At 34.4% G+C, this 19907-nt stretch overlaps 2 protein-coding genes and 1 long non-coding RNA gene across 5 annotated transcripts; 1 reads left to right on the forward strand and 2 right to left on the reverse strand.

The window, feature by feature from the left end:
- Positions 1–3335: 3335 nt before the first annotated feature.
- On the forward strand, positions 3336–5868 carry LOC141671398 (uncharacterized). Of its 3 annotated transcripts, XR_012555127.1 has the most exons (4): positions 3336–4593; positions 4723–4876; positions 5045–5085; positions 5385–5868. It is a non-coding gene; the product is annotated as an uncharacterized LOC141671398 (long non-coding RNA). The 3 variants fall into 3 exon arrangements; XR_012555128.1 differs by lacking the exon at positions 5045–5085 and having other exon boundaries at positions 4702–4876; XR_012555126.1 differs by lacking the exon at positions 5045–5085.
- Positions 5869–6021: 153 nt separating this feature from the next.
- On the reverse strand, positions 6022–13701 carry LOC141671397 (ACT domain-containing protein ACR3). Its single transcript, XM_074477636.1, has 8 exons — positions 13447–13701; positions 10327–10444; positions 10054–10099; positions 9155–9269; positions 8902–8969; positions 7697–8314; positions 7119–7223; positions 6022–6499 (listed from the first exon to the last, which is right to left on the reverse strand). The coding sequence occupies exons 2-8, from the start codon at positions 10392–10394 to the stop codon at positions 6176–6178; spliced, it is 1344 nt and encodes a 447-aa protein (XP_074333737.1). The 5' UTR covers positions 10395–10444; positions 13447–13701; the 3' UTR covers positions 6022–6175.
- Positions 13702–16298: 2597 nt separating this feature from the next.
- LOC141670632 (pentatricopeptide repeat-containing protein At1g43980, mitochondrial) lies at positions 16299–18994 on the reverse strand. Its single transcript, XM_074476575.1, has 2 exons — positions 16954–18994; positions 16299–16704 (listed from the first exon to the last, which is right to left on the reverse strand). The coding sequence occupies exon 1, from the start codon at positions 18905–18907 to the stop codon at positions 17012–17014; it is 1896 nt and encodes a 631-aa protein (XP_074332676.1). The 5' UTR covers positions 18908–18994; the 3' UTR covers positions 16299–16704; positions 16954–17011.
- Between the last annotated feature and the right edge of the window lie 913 nt (positions 18995–19907).

Below are 19907 nucleotides of genomic sequence, written 5' to 3' on the forward strand. Positions count from 1 at the left end.
AAAAAGAGACTACACAATCTCTTGTTTGTATTTCTTCACTAGGAAAACCAAAATCCAAGTATTTATACTAGTAAACTAAGATGTTGCATTCTGATTGACTAAAACTATTTTCGGAAATTTGATTAAATTTAAGTTTTGTATTTATTTAATTTTTTTGAACTTGTAAAGTATAAACCGCAGTGAACCGCACTACACCGCACCACATTTTCGTGGTGTGGTTTATGCGGTTTTCGAGGGTACGCGGTGCGGTTGCGGTTTGGAAATTTAAGCAAACCGCATGTGCGGTTTGGTTTGCGGTTTGAGGAAAAAACCGCACCGCCCGCACCCCTACATATAACTATAAAAATTAAATATGGCTCAAAGTATAAAAGATTTACTAGCATTAAAGGGGCACTTAACCTTTTTTAATGGAGACACTTTCTAAAATATATATATTATATCTTAAAATTTTAATAAAAAACAGCTAATTTTTGTTTTCTGTGGAGACACGTGTCCGTGTTGGCCTGTACATGAATCCACCCTTGACATAAACGATGGGACTTTTACCTTGGTTCTTGCTCAGTGAGCCTGGACATTACTGGTCACACTGCTCCGACTATGAGCTTGAACTGCACAGGATGGATGTTAAGTTGAGACAACCACTTATGATTATAGTGAATTTCTTCATGGGCATGTATGAAGTTCTGGACATGAGTCACACAACGCTTAAACAGCTGGAGGAGTAGGAGCTGTACAGTGGCTGATGTATAGATTTTTAAGCCCTTCTTCCTCATGCCGGTTCCTCACATATTTCCAAACACCGTGTTTGATCTTCACTCAACTGTGAGACAGAGCATAGATTGCTCTATCTGGTGATATTTTGGCAGTAGTAGAGGCCAATAGACTGCATAAGAAGGCGACTGTTGCCAAAGCAATTACACTTGCATCTACAAGGACATAACAAAGTGATTTGAATTGGTTGAAAAAGTTGCTAAAGATGAAGATTAATTGACCAAATGGAAGGATATTAACTACCAGAGTGTGTTCTCACTTGCACACAGGTATGATTATTATTTGAGATTTTTGGTGCGACAAATTGCACCATTTTTGTTAATTTTGTTAAAATTTTCAGGGGTATTTTAGAAAATTAAAATATTTAATTATAATTATATTATTATTTTAAGTTTTTTGACCCTCTAAATGATACTTTTCAAAAAAATTTAAAGAACGGAAGTCGTAGAGAACGAAAAAAACTTATCAAAACAATAACATTCAAAAATTATCAAAAAATTTACGAAGCCAAATTAAATTAAATCTATACTTTATGAATTTATGAAAAAGAATTATAAAAAAAATATTTCAGTTTTGAACCTTTTTATTTCAGGAAGATCTTTTCATTCCCTATAACTTTCGTTCTTTAATTTTTTTCAGAATGTATCATTTAGAGGGTCAAAAACCTTAAATAAAGATCTAAAAATAATTGAATATTTAAATTTCCTAAAATACCTCTGAAAAATTTAACAAAATTAATGAAAATGGTGCAATTTGTCCCTACTAGTCGAAATATCATCATCTAATCCAATGCGCAATAAACATAAACGTAAATTAGAAAAGAAGATGGACTTGATGACCTCAAACCAGCCACAGATGCAAAAGATGAAATTTCTGGATTATCAAATTAGTTCTACTAGCCACGGTAGTGAATATACGACCCCCTCGACAATCAATCAACTCACTTCAAGCTTATCTGATTTACCACCTGAATTGTTGACAGAAGTTCTTAGAAGACTACCTGTCAAATATGTGTTATGTTGCAGGTGCGTCCAAAAGTCATGGAATTCTCTTATTAAGACGCCTACTTTCATCACCCTCCACACACATTTTCAATACAATAACCGTAATCGCCCTAAACTTCTCTCCTTCAAGGCTTCTTATAATGAAATGATGACAATACGTTTTGATGATAGACGATGTGAAGAATACTGCAGAGTTAAATATCTTCTCGACTTGCCCTCGTCCACCTGGGTAGCAAATTCACATGGTTTGATTTGCGTGACTTACATTTATTCGCTGAAGCAACCCGTAGGTCTATGTAGTTTTTCTGTTCATTGGATGAAAGGTGTTTAATATTATGATAAGAATTGGTAAGCAACGAGCTGAATTTCAATGGGTAGAATTAGTGCATATAGGAGGGGTTAGAAGATCAACATGCTCCTCTTCATAAGCAATCTAAATTCTCTCTATTCCCATTCTACCTATACAATTTTTTAGTTCCAGCAATTGCAGATTTTGTTTTTAATTTTAACGGAATGATAATGTAGGACTATATTTATTTTTCTTAAAAAGTGAAAAACACACTCTTTGTAATGTTGTTTCAGTTAAGTCATTGTGGTTTGGTACAGCCATATGGTTCTGAAAGGGCATGCATGTGTGCCAAGTAGGTTGTCCTATAGTATTTTTATTTTCTGCTCGATTTCAGAAAGTACAAGCACAATCACAACACCTCCATTCTCTCTATCACTTCAATACAATCATCATCATATATGATCACAGTCAGCAATATCGGTATGTAATTACATCTTTATTTTACGTACATATATGTATTTTTGAATATATATATTGCCACTCTCTTGTTTAGTTTTTTCAGAACCCCTAATTGCAGCTTCTTCTTTTTTGGGTGATATTTAGATCTGGATACGTGTAGTTTAATATTGTAATTGATTGATATTTCTGTAGATATCTGAGTACAATGGAAGTGCTTTAGTGGCCATGGTTGGCAAGAACTGTTTTGGTATTGCTAGCGATGGTCAACTCAGTGTTCAGTTGCAGGCTGTTGCTACTGATTTTCAGAAGATTTTTAGAATTCATGATAGTCGTCTCAGAGTTTGTTAGTATCTTAAACTTTCCTGTGTAATGTGTAAATGTGTAGGTGCTTGTTTAAGTCTTTAACTGATTGAGCTTACAGACTACAGGCAGATGATTTTAGCTAATTTGTTGAGTTTGTAGAATAAAATGCTTCAACTTGGAGTATGACTATATGAATTTGGCTGTTTTATACATTATATGAATTTGGCTGTTTTATACATTATATGAATTTGGATCGGAAACTTAAACTAGAGTAGAGGCTTTGTGATTAGGTACTGGATGATGTAAGTTTTAAAAAATTGGAGTTATTTGGACAGAAGTAGCTCCTAGAACATGCATGCTAGAGCGAATCAGTTATTGCACTTAAACATGCTTTTGATTTCTGCACGTTAACGTCGTTAAGATGGGAAATAGTTGCCTTCATATCTTATGAATTTTCTTTCCCTATTATTATCTGTACTTATATATGTTTTTCTTATTTTTGATAAGATTAGAGAAAATCACCGCTAGGGGGATGTGGTTCAGCTTGCCTTGCATTTGGGCATATACACAGCTCCCCTGAGAGGGTGCTGGGGGTTTGAAACAACGGTGAAGAATTGAAGTTATAATGAAAGACAGTCGAGTGAAAATAGAACACATCAGGTTGCCTTGCATTTAGGCATAGACAGCTCCCCTGCTTTCTATTTGCCTACCTAAGAGCCCGCCATTTTACACCAGTATTGACAGTTTTATGTTGTTTGAGGAAATTTATCTTCTCAAGCTGAACAAATCATTTTATTCAAGTGCACACATTAAAATCTTGTTACTTTTAGCATTTCCTAATTGACTTATATTTGTTAACTGTTCCTTGCTTCTTAGACCTTCCATCATGGAGTAGGCTTCTTTACGGTTCCAGATGTAATTTTTCAGTGTTTAAAATAATTGTGAGGGTGTGAAGGGAAAATTTGTTGAAGATAATGCTTATGACAGGAAGTGGACTATCTATTTGAGGCAAACAAAATTTTATGTTAAGATTGATTAGGTATAAGTATGTAACTAGTATTTTTGGTACATCTTAAAATATGAAAACAGGGAATGAGAAGATCCTGAGCTTAAAATCTGAAATGAACCCAGAAACCATCAACTTTGTTTAAAAAATTCTATGCCCGCGTTATTAACCTTTTGATCTTTGGTTTGAAGTTCATAATGGAAACAGTATTGATAGGCTCTCACGTAATGAATACAAAGGCCCTCCAATTGTAGTGAACGGTTTTTTCTAGTTATACTCTGTTTTTATGTGCATGGTTACGTATGCAACATTGGTCAGCATGTTTAATTCTTGTTAAAGTTGTTTTGTAAGGAGCTCACAAAGGATTTTGTTGTTGCAGGTACTGCCTTGAAGTCCCATTACAAAAGCTATGAGTCCATGTTTAATCCTGACATTTAAGCTATTCAATTTAAATCGATTACCATTAGAGGGTATCATATGACCCACGGTATATGCACTTTGATCTAGACAACATACAAGACACGAGAGTATAGACTGAATTAATGACACACAGTTTAATATGATATGTCTTGTGCATCTTTTGCAATGGTTGAGAGAGAATAAATTTGAGGAGATACAAAAACCTGAAATGTCTCTGTTAGGCCTACATTCTAAAGATCTAAAGTTCAATGTCTTGGAATGTAGTACTTCCGACTGCAAAGAGGATGTTTACAGTCTTGAAGTAACGGCAAATGTCTAGAGTTGAACATCACACCAGAATGGTACTATATCAATATACCCTTAATAGCCAAATTCTATATTTCTATTAATTCTTTGCCTGCAAGTCGCTGCATGTATCTTTTATAGTAAATACCTAAAAGAAGCAATAGTTTGTTTTTCTCTGTGTACAGTGGAAACAAGGAATATATCTAGCAGGGTACACATGTTTGTTTGCTACAGCTACCAAGTGTTCAGATTGGATACATATTTTCAATTATTTCTACGTTGCAAAACTCATGATCCCACTGCCTAAATATCAAATATGTGGACTAATCATTGATTCAGGTATGACAATACAACTATATCATCCGGGATAGCCACATTTGCTTGTTCCAAATTAAACATAAGAGCTGTGTTAATTTTATATTTGCTGTACAATTTTTAAACATAAGCAAAAATAATATAGCCAAGAATATAATATAGTTAAAATTCAAATTGTGATTTTCCCTCCAGGATCTGATCGACGTCGTTTGTCATGAAAAGAGGGGGGTAAGGTGAGTAACAGAGAAATGTCTTCTCCATCATCTTGCTTCTCCCTCCTCTCTCCCATACTCTCTAGTGCAAATTATCAATTGAAAACCCTAGGTCGTTAAACATACTCTCTCTCTCTCTCTCGATTTAGACATATCCTTGTGTCTTCCAATCCGGAAGGAGAAAGAACTAGCATAGATTTTGCGATCTCTCTTTCTCATGCTGGTCTTGTCAAGTATATAACTCAACTTCTATTTTTTAGTTTCATATTATTTCCAAGTTATTTTTCAATGTTTATGTATTTCAGTTCTTGTTATTTCAGGAAAGCAGATGTGGGATGGCCACATACTGATCAGAAAAGGAAAGTGGTGGAAGCCAATCAAATAGTGATTCTAAATCCTTACGGTTCTGAGAATATAGGCCGAACGGTTACAGTGAAAGGGATGCAAAATATTGAAAGTGCTTTCAAAGCTGCTTGTAAGATACTCCTACAAGGTAGAGGCAAGCCATTATTTCATAAATTTCGAACAGAAAGAAGAGTTGCCGGGGCAGATGCAACCTTAGGTTGTGGCCATGAATATCTCATTCTAGTCGCTGTGCATGGAAAACTGTTGCTGAACTTGAACTTTCCCTCTTGGTTTTTGTGGGTGATTTAGTTTGTAGCTGTGCATACTTGCCCTCTTGGTTTTGTGGATGATTTAGTTTGAACATTCTATGCTATCATATACTCCTATGATAGTATATTCTGATGTGAATAGGTACACTTACATGTCCTATCTTATAGCACTGATGTGATGTACATTGTAAGTCTATAATGAAGAGAAACAAAAGTTTGGTCTTAACATAATTGTCTCTCTTTCTCATCTACTTTGAAGTAGAGATGAAGTTTATCTATATCTGACCTCTCCAATATAACACATTTTGGATTCAAATTTTTCTGTTACATGCATGACAAAATAGACACTACAACGAAAGAGATTTCAACATAACTAAATAATTATACAGAGAGTTCACAGCTGAGTTAAGAAAACAAAGTATCCAAGGCCCGGTGTGATTTTGTTTTGGCAGTAACATTATTCTGTGCAATACATATATAACATAGGAACCGAAGTTCTAAGACAAGAACTTCCCCATCAAACCTCCCAAGGAGAAGCTGGATTTTGCTGCCCACTTATTAGCTTCCGGTGCCTTTTCACTTGCTGGGTCCATCTTCACGTTTAGCATCATCCTGTGTCCAATTTCTTTTCTCAGTTCTTCAATTGTCTTCATATTCACCGGATTCCCTGAAGAATCTCTTATGTAGAATACATTCATTGCTTGTTCTCCAACTGTCGTCACACCTGCTCTAGCAACAATTAGTCCATTTTCTCGGAGAACTCTTGTTACTTCAGATAGTAATCCTACCCTGTCCTTTGCACACAGCTCCAGCCTTAATCCCTATACAACATCCAAATTTAATTAACTAAATGAATCTGATTTGGTGCTACTAGAATTCTGAACCTTCTCATGATGCACAATGCTATATTCTGTGGTTTGTATAGGCTATAAAAGCAAGGTCTTATAGGTGATAACAGAATCATCAAAGTTCACGATTAAGACAATCTTACAGGACACCCATGAAGTGACCTACACGCAAACTAAAATTGTAGTTTTAGACCATCTACAGCCCAGAATTTTTTTCTTAGAGCATAGTTCTTGCTTTCATTAGTCTCTTCCAATTAATTGCAACTTCCTCTACATGTAGATGATAATATAAAGATGTACATCAGAAATGATGCAACCTTCACTAGTTTCTTCTTTTCAATTTCACTTCCAATACCTACTCTCGTAGAGGAATATAGAAAGTAGGACATTAGAGATGAAGCAAATACCATTGTTTAATTTTTTGGCGATTTGAAGTTAAGAGTAAGCTAACAAGATGCAGATGTATAATTTACTTGTGGCTTAAGACTAAGAGGAAAAGAAAAGAGAACATTTAAGAAACATGAGCGCTTTGCCATTGTGCTTTTAATGAGTAACGTATACCATATTACTATGTTAGTTACGAACTCCTCACCTCACTCACTCTTCTCCGTATTGCAGCTTCAAGACACTTGATGACCCTTTCTTTTTCTCCGTCAGTGTTAAGAGTGCAACCATCCACATGACGAATATAATACTCCTACAATATTAGTAGAATGATTTTATCAGTTAATGTGAGGGAAGTTAATATATAAGGTCATTTGAAGTTCCTCATAAGACTTTATTTTAGAACTAGTCAGTAATAAGCATGTGATAGAACTGCACAAGTGTGAAACAGGGTAAGAATATATACAACGCGACATGCTATTTACCTTAAAAAAATTTGGAGACAAACAAAATCAGAACGTGCAACTTGGCATTAAGCTAATATCATAGTGCACCAATTACCAAGTATTTTGTACTTGAGTATAGAAGTATAAACCAAATAAACATAATTAAATTTTAAACAGAGTTAAATGAGCATACAGACAGTTCACAGCAACACAGTTGATATTACAAAGTATCAGAGGCCCGGGCTAATTTCTGTTTTGGCCATAACATTATTGTGTGCAATACATATGTAAGATTGGAACGGAAGTTTCATAAATTTTAACTTAAAAAATCCAAATGTACCTGTGATGCGTAAGGACTGTCGGAGGAGATACTGGCGTGAAAAACCACATACTTCATATATGTAAGAGTGCAAACAATGTCAAACATCAGTTTTGACCGATCTTTGCACCTGACACTAACCACTGCATACCCTTTCTCCTCACAGTGATCGATGGTTATATTCGGTTGGAAAGAATGAAGGTGATCATTCCCAGATGTAAAGCAAACACCTTCATAATCCCTATCAGCAAACAGCATTTGGTGGAGTCGCCGATCAATATGGGTGGAACCTTCAGAAAAATCAGTATGAGACACTTTTTTATCATCCTCACACCCTCCAAGAATGTTCTTCAGCTGCTCTTTCATTGTAGATAACTGAATAGGGTCATCCACAGCACGGCAAGTTGTATTATTATTGACATAAACAACAGATGCTACTCTTTGGTTATGTGTCCAAACTTCAGCAGCAACAACATTGATGTGAAGGTTGCTGAGAATGGCAGAGACTTCCGATAAGAGTCCTGGGCGGTCCCTGCCTATAAGCTCAACCACAGTGTGGTCACCCATAGAATGAACTTCTACTCTTTGTCCGGACCAAGTTTTTGACACATTTGCTTTGCGACATTTAGGTTCTAGAGCCTAATAAAAACGAGAAGAACATACAAAGATATTTAACTTCTATTTACATGCAGACCTAGGTCACCAAAATTGGATTTAAAAGTAACCACTTCATCTTTTTGGGCTAAATCAGGATAACCACTTTCCAATCCACTAAACTCCATCAAACCCCTATATGTTGGTCTCTGCTAAGTTGATGGACTTAATATGTACATTATATTCTATCCATGACAAGGAACTGGCAGAACTAAGCATCCTAAATATGTTGTATGACAGAATGGGGGATACTATACTTTTACGGGCTATTAGGAAATATATTTTTGTAAGGAAAAAAAAGGCTAAGCTCTTTTTGCTTTTCTTTCGTACAAGTTAGGAGACAGCTAATTGGCTGCTTCGTCAACCTTCTCATTTGCACTCTATCCTGGAAGTTTTTAAACACTGAAAGTGCAGACATTTTAAAGCATCAATGAAAAATAGTAATACAGAAAACAATTGAAAGGGGAAAAAGGTACATGTATTAGTCACAAAGAAAACGTCTAAATGTGTGGTTTATATGCACTAAATTACTTAATCTTAAGCATCTGATAGTCTGATACTCGAAAACATACCTGTTCTAAGTCATTTATGGTTTTAGGGTCGGTGATTTTGTTCCCATGTTCATCAGTCACATGAAAAACTGCAAAAGTCCAAAATGAAAATAGTTACGCATGAAATACATGAGCAAATATGTTTACCCCATCAAATCATAGTGATGATTTTTGTTTGCAGAATATAAGTGGGCAGGAACAAATTTAGAGCAACTCAAAGAGCATTATTTTTGTTCTGTCCGTAAAAGCTACTATAACATTAAACAAAACATACCATCCATGAACCATCCACCATCAGATGAGATGTATGCTTTGGATATGCTGAGGTCAAGGTCTGATAAAATTTGCACAACTTCCAGAAGTATTCCAGGTTTGTTTACACTGTCGACCTAACCAGCACATCCAGAAAATCTTTTCAATTTATGTGAAATGTTTAAGTCGCTAATAATCACAGCAAATCAATCACATGACTCTCATCTAGTACAATGCATGTGTTTTTCTGGTGTTTAGAATACCGCATCATATGCTAGCTGCAAAATATTAAGCCACACTTTACTCTGTTAATAGAGTGTGTCAGTGTGACCATGAATAGAGCTTTAAGTCCAGAAGATTTGTTAGGATCCTCAAAATATTAGGCATATGGCAACAGTGATCAAACAGGCACTAGGTACGTTCAGTGATGAAAATGGCAACAGAAGTATAATTTGTGTTCAGAAATCCCCCGGAGTATCAGAACTAACCACTTTTATATGTAAAAATAATTCAGTGGAAGATTGGTATGTAAATGCCAAATTACATAACTAATACCTTGTTATCTTCATATCATTTTTTTATGCTTAGAACAGTCAACAGAGAATAATAGATTGTTTAAATGAGTTTGAGCATGCAGTTGTGATAATTCGTGACAGTGGATTATAGAAGACCAGAAATCTAAAGAATACTCGTTGCATGATCCTATGGAACGCGCCAATGCAATTAAAACAAAATGCATGAGATGAATATTATGTATATCCAGCTCTGATCAAGATTATTGCCACATGGCACTGTGAAGAGCAGGGTAACCTATTGTGAAATATTTATATCCACAGAGCTTAAAAAAGGATTGGTAGGAAAATTAGAGTTTGGGAAGATTAAAAATGTTTACAAAAAATAGTTAAGAAAATAAGAAGTTACCTGGATCAAGGTATAGTTCTTGCAGCTAGTGTTGTCCACAGACACCCTACAAAAAAATGTGGGGATAAAAGGATTAGGAGATGTATTAATATACTTCTAGTCCCATACGCAAACCTAAAAAATTGCCATAGGTTACATATAACATATTTAATGAAGGCTACATACATATTATAGCATAGAAGTTCTCTAACTAAGTTTGCGAATTTTAAGCACTAATATACTACTACTTATATACTTAGGCGGTGCTTGGGAAAATAATGTGAGAGGTATCACCTTGGAGGGTTTATTCTGGAGCTCAGATTCTCATAGTCAGGATCAAAGTAAGGCAAACCTGAAGCCATCCCCACCTGTTTTTGGGCGACTACAGAAGATGACTCTCTTCTCCTGCTGCCTGCATTACAGAGAAGTTCTAGGGTTTAAAAGTTCCCAAGTGATAATGCATACAAAATGAAATTGCAAAAAAAAATTGTCCATACTAACAAGTGATGACTTCAGACTTTAATGGAAAAACAGGTGGACTAACTGGATCAGAATGCAAACAAAAGGAAGCACTTATACTCACAATAAATAAATAAAATGCGATTTCTATTTAAAGTGTTAACTAAAATAAATCATATATTCATCTCAAAAGATACGTAATAATGTTAAGACAGACTTTATTTATAGAGAAAAGATAAACCAGCTTTCGCTGATTAATGTTTTGATGTGCTCAGATAAGGCACACACAAACCAGTCAAACCGTAACTACCCTAAAGTCATAACAATTGCATGTGCTTGAATGTATATTAATCATCAATGTTTCTGACAAATATTACCTATGCACACCATTGAGATATAAAGAACAAGGGGAATCGGCATATATAATTTCATGTGTCCTAAGCAGATATTCGGAATCCTTAATATTTACTTTGTTAAAGGAAACTGGTGAGAACCCATTTTGGAAGCGGATGAGCTGTAATAAGTTTTATAGGTTAATCACAGATCTATATTCCCAGTAAGTGTTAGGTGTAAGAATGCATTGGAAGATTTTAAGACAATATCAACTAAGAAAGCCAGCAGGCCCAGAACTTTATCGTTGTAGGAGAAATAGAGAAACTCACATGTTTAGGGGATTTTATTCCCACAAATTGTTCATGCGACAAAAATGTGAACTAGTCAAATTATTCAGGACTGGGCACATAGATATGGCCATATGGGGACAGATTCACTCAGATGATTATCATTTTAATCATCGGAAAGTATTATTAGTGCAAATGTATTACGAGCAATGGATTTAAAATCATTAAGCAATGATGATTAGTAAATAGATTATAGAAGCAAACTTTCATGATATTCCCCACCGATCTGTTAGGTATGTAATTTCAGGTTCTCATTATCAAACAAAGAATAAGAAAGGAATATATATAGTACGATTAACATTTTTCTGAAGGAAGATTTAAGAACTAGGCACATCTCAAGTTCTAGTATCTGTTTGGAAAACAATCCACAAAATAGTTAAATTTAGATGATGAAACTTCATTATCACGAGCTACACATCAGATGCAACTGGAAAACTGCAGTTGCTCTGGCACTATAGTATTTACAACTCATTCTGATTATAGAATCACTTTATGTATAACATTATAAGCAATATTTTAAGAACCATTAACATTTTCCAAAAACCAATGTTGGATTGACATCATATAACTTAGTCAGAAGTAAAGACATATGATTCAATCATGATATTCAGTAATATATTAGAAAGAAAGACTGGATATGCCTTAAATAATCATTAACTCTATGAACATATTCTTACTGTTACATTTTACAAGGCCTTTTCTGTGAAGGGTGAAACACTAATCATCTTGTCAGGGTAATATCAATTTCGTCACATCTGTTTTCCTCACCTAGATTGTTGTAGCTAGCAACTGGACTTTAGTTTTTTTTTTTTAAAGTAAACTCTTGACTTGAACAAAATAGGTAATTATGATACAAGGAGTTTGGTCACCACTCCAGCAGTGACACTTGGTGTCACTAAGATGAGACCAGTTAGTTTAATTTTATGGAACTTATTTCCCAGACACTAGTTTTTTTATGAGAAGAACTTCATTCATCTTCTTATCAGTCTTAAATTATTGTGGAACTCAATTTCTTCTGCTTATTCTTATAATAATTTCCTCAGCGTTCATTTGGCACTTCACAAGGCATTACTTACCAGGCCTAATTAAAGAACTCAGTTTGGAAACCTTAACTCAAGGGCAGCCTAAACGAATAAAAGACTCAAAAATTCCAAAATTCGAACTTAGTCTACTTTCTATAAAGACATGATGTATCTTTAAGTAAGGCACCCCTATCAATATATATGTGTGTTGACTGCTGACAAGGCTCCTCCTGGGATGGTAATCTATATAGAAGCATGATAAATCATGAATCAGACGCGACATCAAGATTTGGATTCTTATGCATTCTTTATCTGCCCACCATATCAAAAACTACACGATCTTGCATAATTTTCAAGCTATGTTAAGAACCTTTTAACACATTTTATTCTTAACTATTCGAGGAAATATGTCAAGAGTCGAGGACCTTGGGCAGCATATGGGCACTAAAATTACATCCTGAATCTTTCTAGCAGACAGAAAGAATCTAACCATGAGGGCCTGTCAATGCCAAAGCTAAGTCCTACAACTGTGAGATAGAAACATAGGATTCAATTTGTCATCGCAGTACTATTAGTACAGCATAATATATACACAACACGTAATATACACGTGGGAATAAGAACATATGACTCATTTTTGTCAAATGGAGTAACAGAGCATAATATACACAATTAATCTTTTACTAGTAATTTAATTTCTCTGTATACTTCTACTTTGTGCAGTACTAAAGAAAAGCTGTAAAGTTAAACTAGAAAAGTAAAATGCTTAAATTTCCGTAGCAAATCTTTTTATATCTTGGCAGGGTTAATTATCATATAATTAAAAGAGAATTCACAATTTCTAATGATATCAATAAAAATAATCAGTACATAACATATAAACAACTAACAAGAGCTAAATTTGGGACTAGTTGGACAGTTTGCAAGACTCGTTCCCCTCTCAAAGTCCCAATTATCATTTCCTTCCGTGTACGTAAAAATTTGGTACAACAAAAAATATGTAACAATACAAAAAAAGATCATGACTTGTAATTACTAATATAAAATTCAAAGGTTGTGCCTGATGTTCCTATGTATCCAGGCATCTCTTCTTCTATATAGAACAATTCTTTCAAAATTTCACTAGCGGATAACAAGTAAACGCTTAACTAGGAAACTCTAAAACAGTAAAAACATAACACAAATTTAAGCAATACGGTACATATGTACATGCATACATGAGAGAGAGAGAGAGAGAGAGAGAGAGAGCGCACCTGAGTTGAAGGAAGGAGGAGTTTTACTTGACAAAAAACATATCTGAAGGGGATGGCAGAAGATAAGAAGGAGCGATGTTCACATATACTTCCAAGATTGCATGTGTGTGAACTGAGGTGCCGAGAGAGAGAGGGAAAAGGTTTGGTTGTATTGAGTGGACAACTACATGATACAACAGTATGCAAGCAAGTGCAGCGCGATGAGTTTTTATGCATACAAATTACAAATACAACACAAGTAGACTAGGTTCTTTCAGTGCGCTTTTTATAAGTTGCAACTACTGTCCTCATCATTTTCTTATTCAACCCCCACTTGTGCTTTTCTATCTCTCTACTTTAGAAAATTAAATTAAAAACTGACGTCATTTTACAAACAAGTCTTGTTTAAATTATATTTATTTTTCAGAAATTATAAGCAAAGTTGAGTTTTTGTTGTTTTTTATATTGGGAACTTGCGTTTTGAGACACCTATCTGTTGGATTCGAAATTAAATTGTACTATATTAATTTGATTGTATACAGTACCGGGTCAATTGATTATAATGGTGTATATGATTGAAACTGTTTCAGTTGACTTCAGTGAACATTTCATTTCCTGAAGCAAGAATATTTAAATTTTACTAATTTATAGCACTCTCTTTTGTTATCATTAATGTTTTTTAGGTATACAATAATTAAGGGATTCAAGTAAAAAAATCGACCAAACCGGAACTATGATAAAATACCTGGAACTCCCCTCTCTTCTGACGAGTTCGATTCCCCTCTCCAACAAAAAATGTTGTAAGAGAGGATTATGATTCTTCTCATGGATTTACCATAATGGCCTTGCAAATTGTCATTGCATATTTCGTGGTAGGTGTATTGTTTTGTGCTACTCGTCGGATGGTAGATTGTCGTTGCATACTAGTAACAAATATTCGTTCGAACCGGTTCGTGCTACTTATTAGGTGGATTTTATTATAGTTCAAATAATCTTGCGATTCAAGTATTCATTTAGTTCTCAAATTTTCATATGTACAAAAATATAAAATGTAACTTATATGTACAATAAGCCCCCTAAACTAATTTCGATAAGTTCTTCTTAAATTTCACGGTCATCCATCCTGCTGCTCATCTTTAATCTCGGCATTGATATATGTATTAACCTTATTAGCCGTTGTTAATCGTCCCGTTAACCATTTAATACCTTTCAAAAAGAACTAAAAATTTGACAAAAATAAATCACACAAATTCTATTAATTCCATTAGATTATCATGAACTACAAACTTTACACAGTTTTTAAATATTATGTACCGGCTTTTTTCAATCTTAGATGACAATAAAATTATTACTTGATTTTTTTCACAACATTTTGATGCAGAGCTTTTGCTCTACAATTATTGAAGTCTTTACACTATTAACCAAGCCCCAACCAATGGATTAAAAATGTAAACACCCTCCGCTTTACTATAAACTTTAAGCATTGTTGTACACCAGGAGAAATGGAATCTCATTCCCACTTTTATATAAACACACACTTTCACTTGTATATATATGCAACCCAAATTATACTACTGGATGATAAATCTTTATAAATGTTTTTCGCGGGGAACCATGAATCTAATCATCTTTGAAAATAACTTATCCAGACATTCGGTCAGGCATTTCTTTGTTATTCAGGCTAGTCCACATAATTTTTGGAAGCTCTATTGCCTTATTCCTGTACTTTCATATCCTCTTTGTTGTCATAAATCAAGAAATGGTTTGAAATAAACCAATATTCAAATATGATTTCAGCACTTGTATGTGCACCATGCAAATAGAACCTCATTCTCACTTTTCTTGTAAATGTGCATGTTCTTTCGGACCAGATTATACCCAGATAAGAAACTCTTTTTCGCCGAAAACCATGAATCACTGACCATGTCTACACCTATTTTCAAAAAAATTGAAGAAGATATACTGGGAATTTTAATTACGTGATTATTAAGAAGTGACCTATGCATATAGATGGTCATGATACAATTTATATAATATATAGTCATTCATCATGTATACAAGTTGTGTATGTGGATAGTGGATACCACCAGAGATGCAAAGGAGGATAGGTGAATGGATTCCATGACATACTTTACCTATGTGGATCTCCATGGTTCACCCATTTCAACATTGACATTCTACTAAATTATGATAAGGGACCATGAGAAACAGTATATCTGTTATCTATATTACATAAATATAAAGAATGCATAATAATATGTCATCTTGCACTATAAATTTGTGTGGCCTATTAGTTTAAGTTCTATTTGCCTCTTCTGATGTGGTGACAATTATATATGCCTCCCTCACAACTAGAAGGTGACTACAACTAGAGAATGCAGATTCCTTTGCATAGTGGTACATTTCTTTTTCAATACCCTTGATTCTTCACTTTTTCGCATAAGATAATGTGTAGAATGTGCAAAGTAAACCTCTTGGTGTGGATAATGAGCTCAATGTGAACCAATCTGACTTTTAGATCCACATTCTTCGTGGAGTTTCATGGCTTAAATAATGTTCTCCACTATGCAACTCAACTCTCATATGCATTAGCCAACAAGAGAACACACAAGAGAGATGACTTCTGTTACCAATCTTAACTTCAAAACTGAATAGTCAAACTCAAATTTCTAAACAAATTCCTAAAGTCTAAGATATACATTCTCAAACCAAAGTTTTGGTTCATACATTTGCATCACTTCAGTAAACTCAACTGCTTAACTAATTATGTTACAATATAATATGCAACTACAGATGAGACTACTTGCATTACTCCCTTGCTGATAATATTGTATCACTATATACAATAAGGTCATTTATAAAGCAACCTGTATAGAATGGTACCATCTCAATTATCTCTAATCCAAAATTTTGATATCAAAACAAACTCTCATGTCAATGTTAATATTAGGACTCCATAATTGCATTCTAACAATAAAGCATGTACAGGTCAAACTTACATTCACAAATATTTTTAATACTGCAGAAGGCTTAGGAAACTTTAATCGTTCTGTATCAACTACTTGGAAGTTACGACTAGTCCTCAGCAATAGTACAACATTAATAGATGTGCAACAACTCAGTAGGATGTTAAGAAACATTAAATGTAATGACTTCAATTATGAGCAATCAATAATTGTGAAGAATGATTTCAGAACCTGGGATTGTGAATGTACTGTGTAGGGTGATTGTTGGAGCTGCTTTCTTTGGACTCATCCTGTTCTGCATCAACTTTTCTATCTAATCATTCAAAGAAAACAAAATTTAGATTTACAATGCTTCTATATAACCATATTGTGTGCATCAGCAAGTCTAAATGTAGAAGTTGTGCCATCTAAATAACTTCAGCAGCTTGATCATTTTAGGTTAGCTCATCTAAACACTATTCTGTACAAACTGGGCCGAAAATGAAATCTATGGAACAAGTAATTAACATATATCACATATACAAAGGGCTTTCAGATCTCCTAATAATCTCATCTTTCTTACCTATTAAAATTCGTTCTACTATATCTTTAATATGTAAACAATATAGCCGTTAGTTCTGTCATGTGCCAGTTTTCTCAGAGTGTTCTAAATCCTCTTCCAGTAATCTTAGTGTTAAATATATGTCCTTGCCACCACAGTGTAGTAGTTGATTTTCTTTAAACATATATACGCAGTTTCTTATTCCAACTGAACTGAATCCCGCCACTTCCTTTGCACGACTCTTTTCCATGAGCTTTTTGACCCGAACAAGGCTCTCCCATCTGCCCCTTCTTTCATAGGCTTTGGCCAACACCATATAAGGAAGCGATGACTGTGGTTCCAATTCTAATATCCTCTCTGAAGCTCTTTCCATAAATTTTAAGTCATTATACATTTCAGAAGCATAAAGAATAGATATCCAGCCAAGGACTTTTCGCTCGAAAGGCGTTGTTTCTAATATATTTAGGGCATCCTCGAGATGACCTGCTCGGCCTATCATGTCCACTATGCAAACATAATGTTCGCTAACAGGTTTGACCCCATATTGCTTTTCCATTAATGCAAATATAGACATCCCTTCATCTACAAATCCGCCATAGTTGCAAGCTGATAAAACTCCAGTCATTGTGACGTGATCTGGTGGTGGGCCTCTTTCAAGTAATTCCTTGAAAAGTTCTAGTGATTCTGATACTTTCCCATTGCAAGTCAATCCCAAAATCATCGTATTCCAAGATATCAAATCTTTTAAACACATGTCGTCAAAGATCATTGTGGCAAAATCCATCTGTCCATATTTACTGTACATTTCTACTAGAGAGCTAGCAACAACATAATCTGAATCAAAACCTAATCTGACAACTAAACAATGAAACTGACTACCATGATCTATGGGATGAAGGACTGATGCGCAACTAATAACACAGCTGAGTGTGAACTCAGTTGGTTTGATATCCTTCCTTAAAGTCAAGACAAATAGTTCCAATGCAACCTCCTCGGATCCATTCCTTGCATAACTTGAAATCATTGAGTTACAAACTGCAGAATCCCACACGTGTACATATTCAAAGACATAGACAGCATCCTCCACTCTGTTGCATTTGGAGAACATGTCAATCATTGCACTCGAAACAATGGTATTCGAAAGAAACCCCAATTTAACAGAAATACATAAAATTTGCTTACCCATTCCCAAATCTTGCAAGTTGGAACATGCAGTTGAGACCATGGATATCGTAAACTCATCCGGAAAAAATATCTCTCTCAACGTACAAAAATGACTTAATGCCAATTCCTCCTGACCTGATTTACAGCACCCCGAGAGCAACGAGTTCCACGAAATAACATCCAACTCCTCCATACACAAAAACACTCCAAACGCATAATCCAGTAACCCAAGCTTTCCATACATATCAATCAAAGAATTCCCAACAACTACATTACACAAATCCACTCCACTCCTTATCATATTCCCATGAATTTCCTTACCCCATCTCCCACACCCAACACACGACACCAATATCGAATACGTAAACCCACTAGGCCTAACACCCTCACTCTGCATTCTCCTAAAAACCTCAAATCCACAATCTCCAAACCCATTCTCAACATACCCCGAAACCATACTGTTCCAACTCACAACATCTCGTTCAGGCATTTCATCAAACACCTTCCGTGCACTAACCAAATCTTGAAATTTAACAAAAACCCTCAAACAGATGTTCCAAGACACAACATTTTTCACTTCAATATCATCAAATGCTAGTAAAGAATCCTTAAAACTACCCAACTTAGAATAAAAATTCACACAATAGTTACCCTGAAAAGTATGATGATTTAATCCAATTTTTATTAAATGGGCATGTATAAATTTAGCTAAAGTTAAAGACTTTGAGTGTAAACAATGATTAATGAGGTGAGATACATAGGAAGATGATGATTTGTGGAGTGTGTGGCATTTTCTCAGAGACTGGTACATACATATATGATATCACACTATATATCATCCATCAAACATATGATATATTTGATACTAGTATGAACAATTGAACATATCATAACATAGTTTTTTTGTTTCTTTTTTTTCAAGCCTAAAACGTAAAATGTATCATAAAATATTTTTTGTAGCCCCTTATTTAATCATATTTTTAATTTTTTGCATTAAAATTTAAAATACGGGCAGCTTTTTTCAAAAAAACTAAAGGTATATTTAATTGATGAATTTATTAAGTAGAAAAATATACTAATTTTAATTCTTTTACTTTCATTGTTGTTATCAAATTTTAATTTGTTATTTATTCTGTATATACTCCTTCCGTTCTCTAATAATTTAGGAAACTGCTCTAAGTATACATTAACCTCGTTTCTATATTCTGCTGTCAACATTATATCATCAACAAAAGTTATACACGAGAGTGCATTAGTTTGTATTGTATATCACGAACGATTCCATACAAAATAAAACTTAACATCGATCATTGATGAAGGTCGAACTCAAATAGAAAAAACGAGTATATTTTATGGGTGTTCTTACACATGTTCGTCTCTCCGAATACATATTTTGTATTAAGCATGTGTTTATATTTGTGAAATTATTTTAGTCTTTAAATATTTCCAAATAACCACTCTCGGTGTAACGTCGTGAATTTTTTCAAGATCGATAAATATCATATAAAGATATTTATGACGTTTCCGATATTTTTTCATGAAACTGCGAATGAGATAAGTTGTCAAAATGTTTGATCGGTCGGGAATGTAACTCAATTGATTAGTCGATATATCAATAACTCTTCGTCTTCTAAATTCAATAACACGCTCCCATAATTACAGTGTACGACTAAGTAACTTAATATTATGATGGTTACTATAATTTTGAGTTTTGTCTTTTTTTTATAAAGAGCATTGTATTCCGCCAAATAATATCACACTTCAATTAACATCTCATTCAGGCCTACAGCTTTGTGGTTACCCATCATGCG

Source organism: Apium graveolens, chromosome 7 (assembly GCF_009905375.1).
Source record: "Apium graveolens cultivar Ventura chromosome 7, ASM990537v1, whole genome shotgun sequence".
Classification (NCBI taxonomy): Eukaryota; Viridiplantae; Streptophyta; class Magnoliopsida; order Apiales; family Apiaceae; genus Apium; species Apium graveolens.

What these genes read in the sequence shown, in the direction of transcription:
- LOC141671397 (XM_074477636.1), bottom strand. Translation starts at nt 10,394, where the DNA reads ATGGCTTCAGGTTTGCCTTACTTTGATCCTGACTATGAGAATCTGAGC. An exon ending in TGGTGGATGGTTCATGGATG is followed by an intron (nt 8,970 to 9,154) that starts GTATGTTTTGTT and finishes GGACTTTTGCAG; the next exon opens with TTTTTCATGTGACTGATGAA. An exon ending in CCATAAATGACTTAGAACAG is followed by an intron (nt 8,315 to 8,901) that starts GTATGTTTTCGA and finishes CGTTTTTATTAG; the next exon opens with GCTCTAGAACCTAAATGTCG.
- LOC141670632 (XM_074476575.1), bottom strand. Translation starts at nt 18,907, where the DNA reads ATGTACCAGTCTCTGAGAAAATGCCACACACTCCACAAATCATCATCT.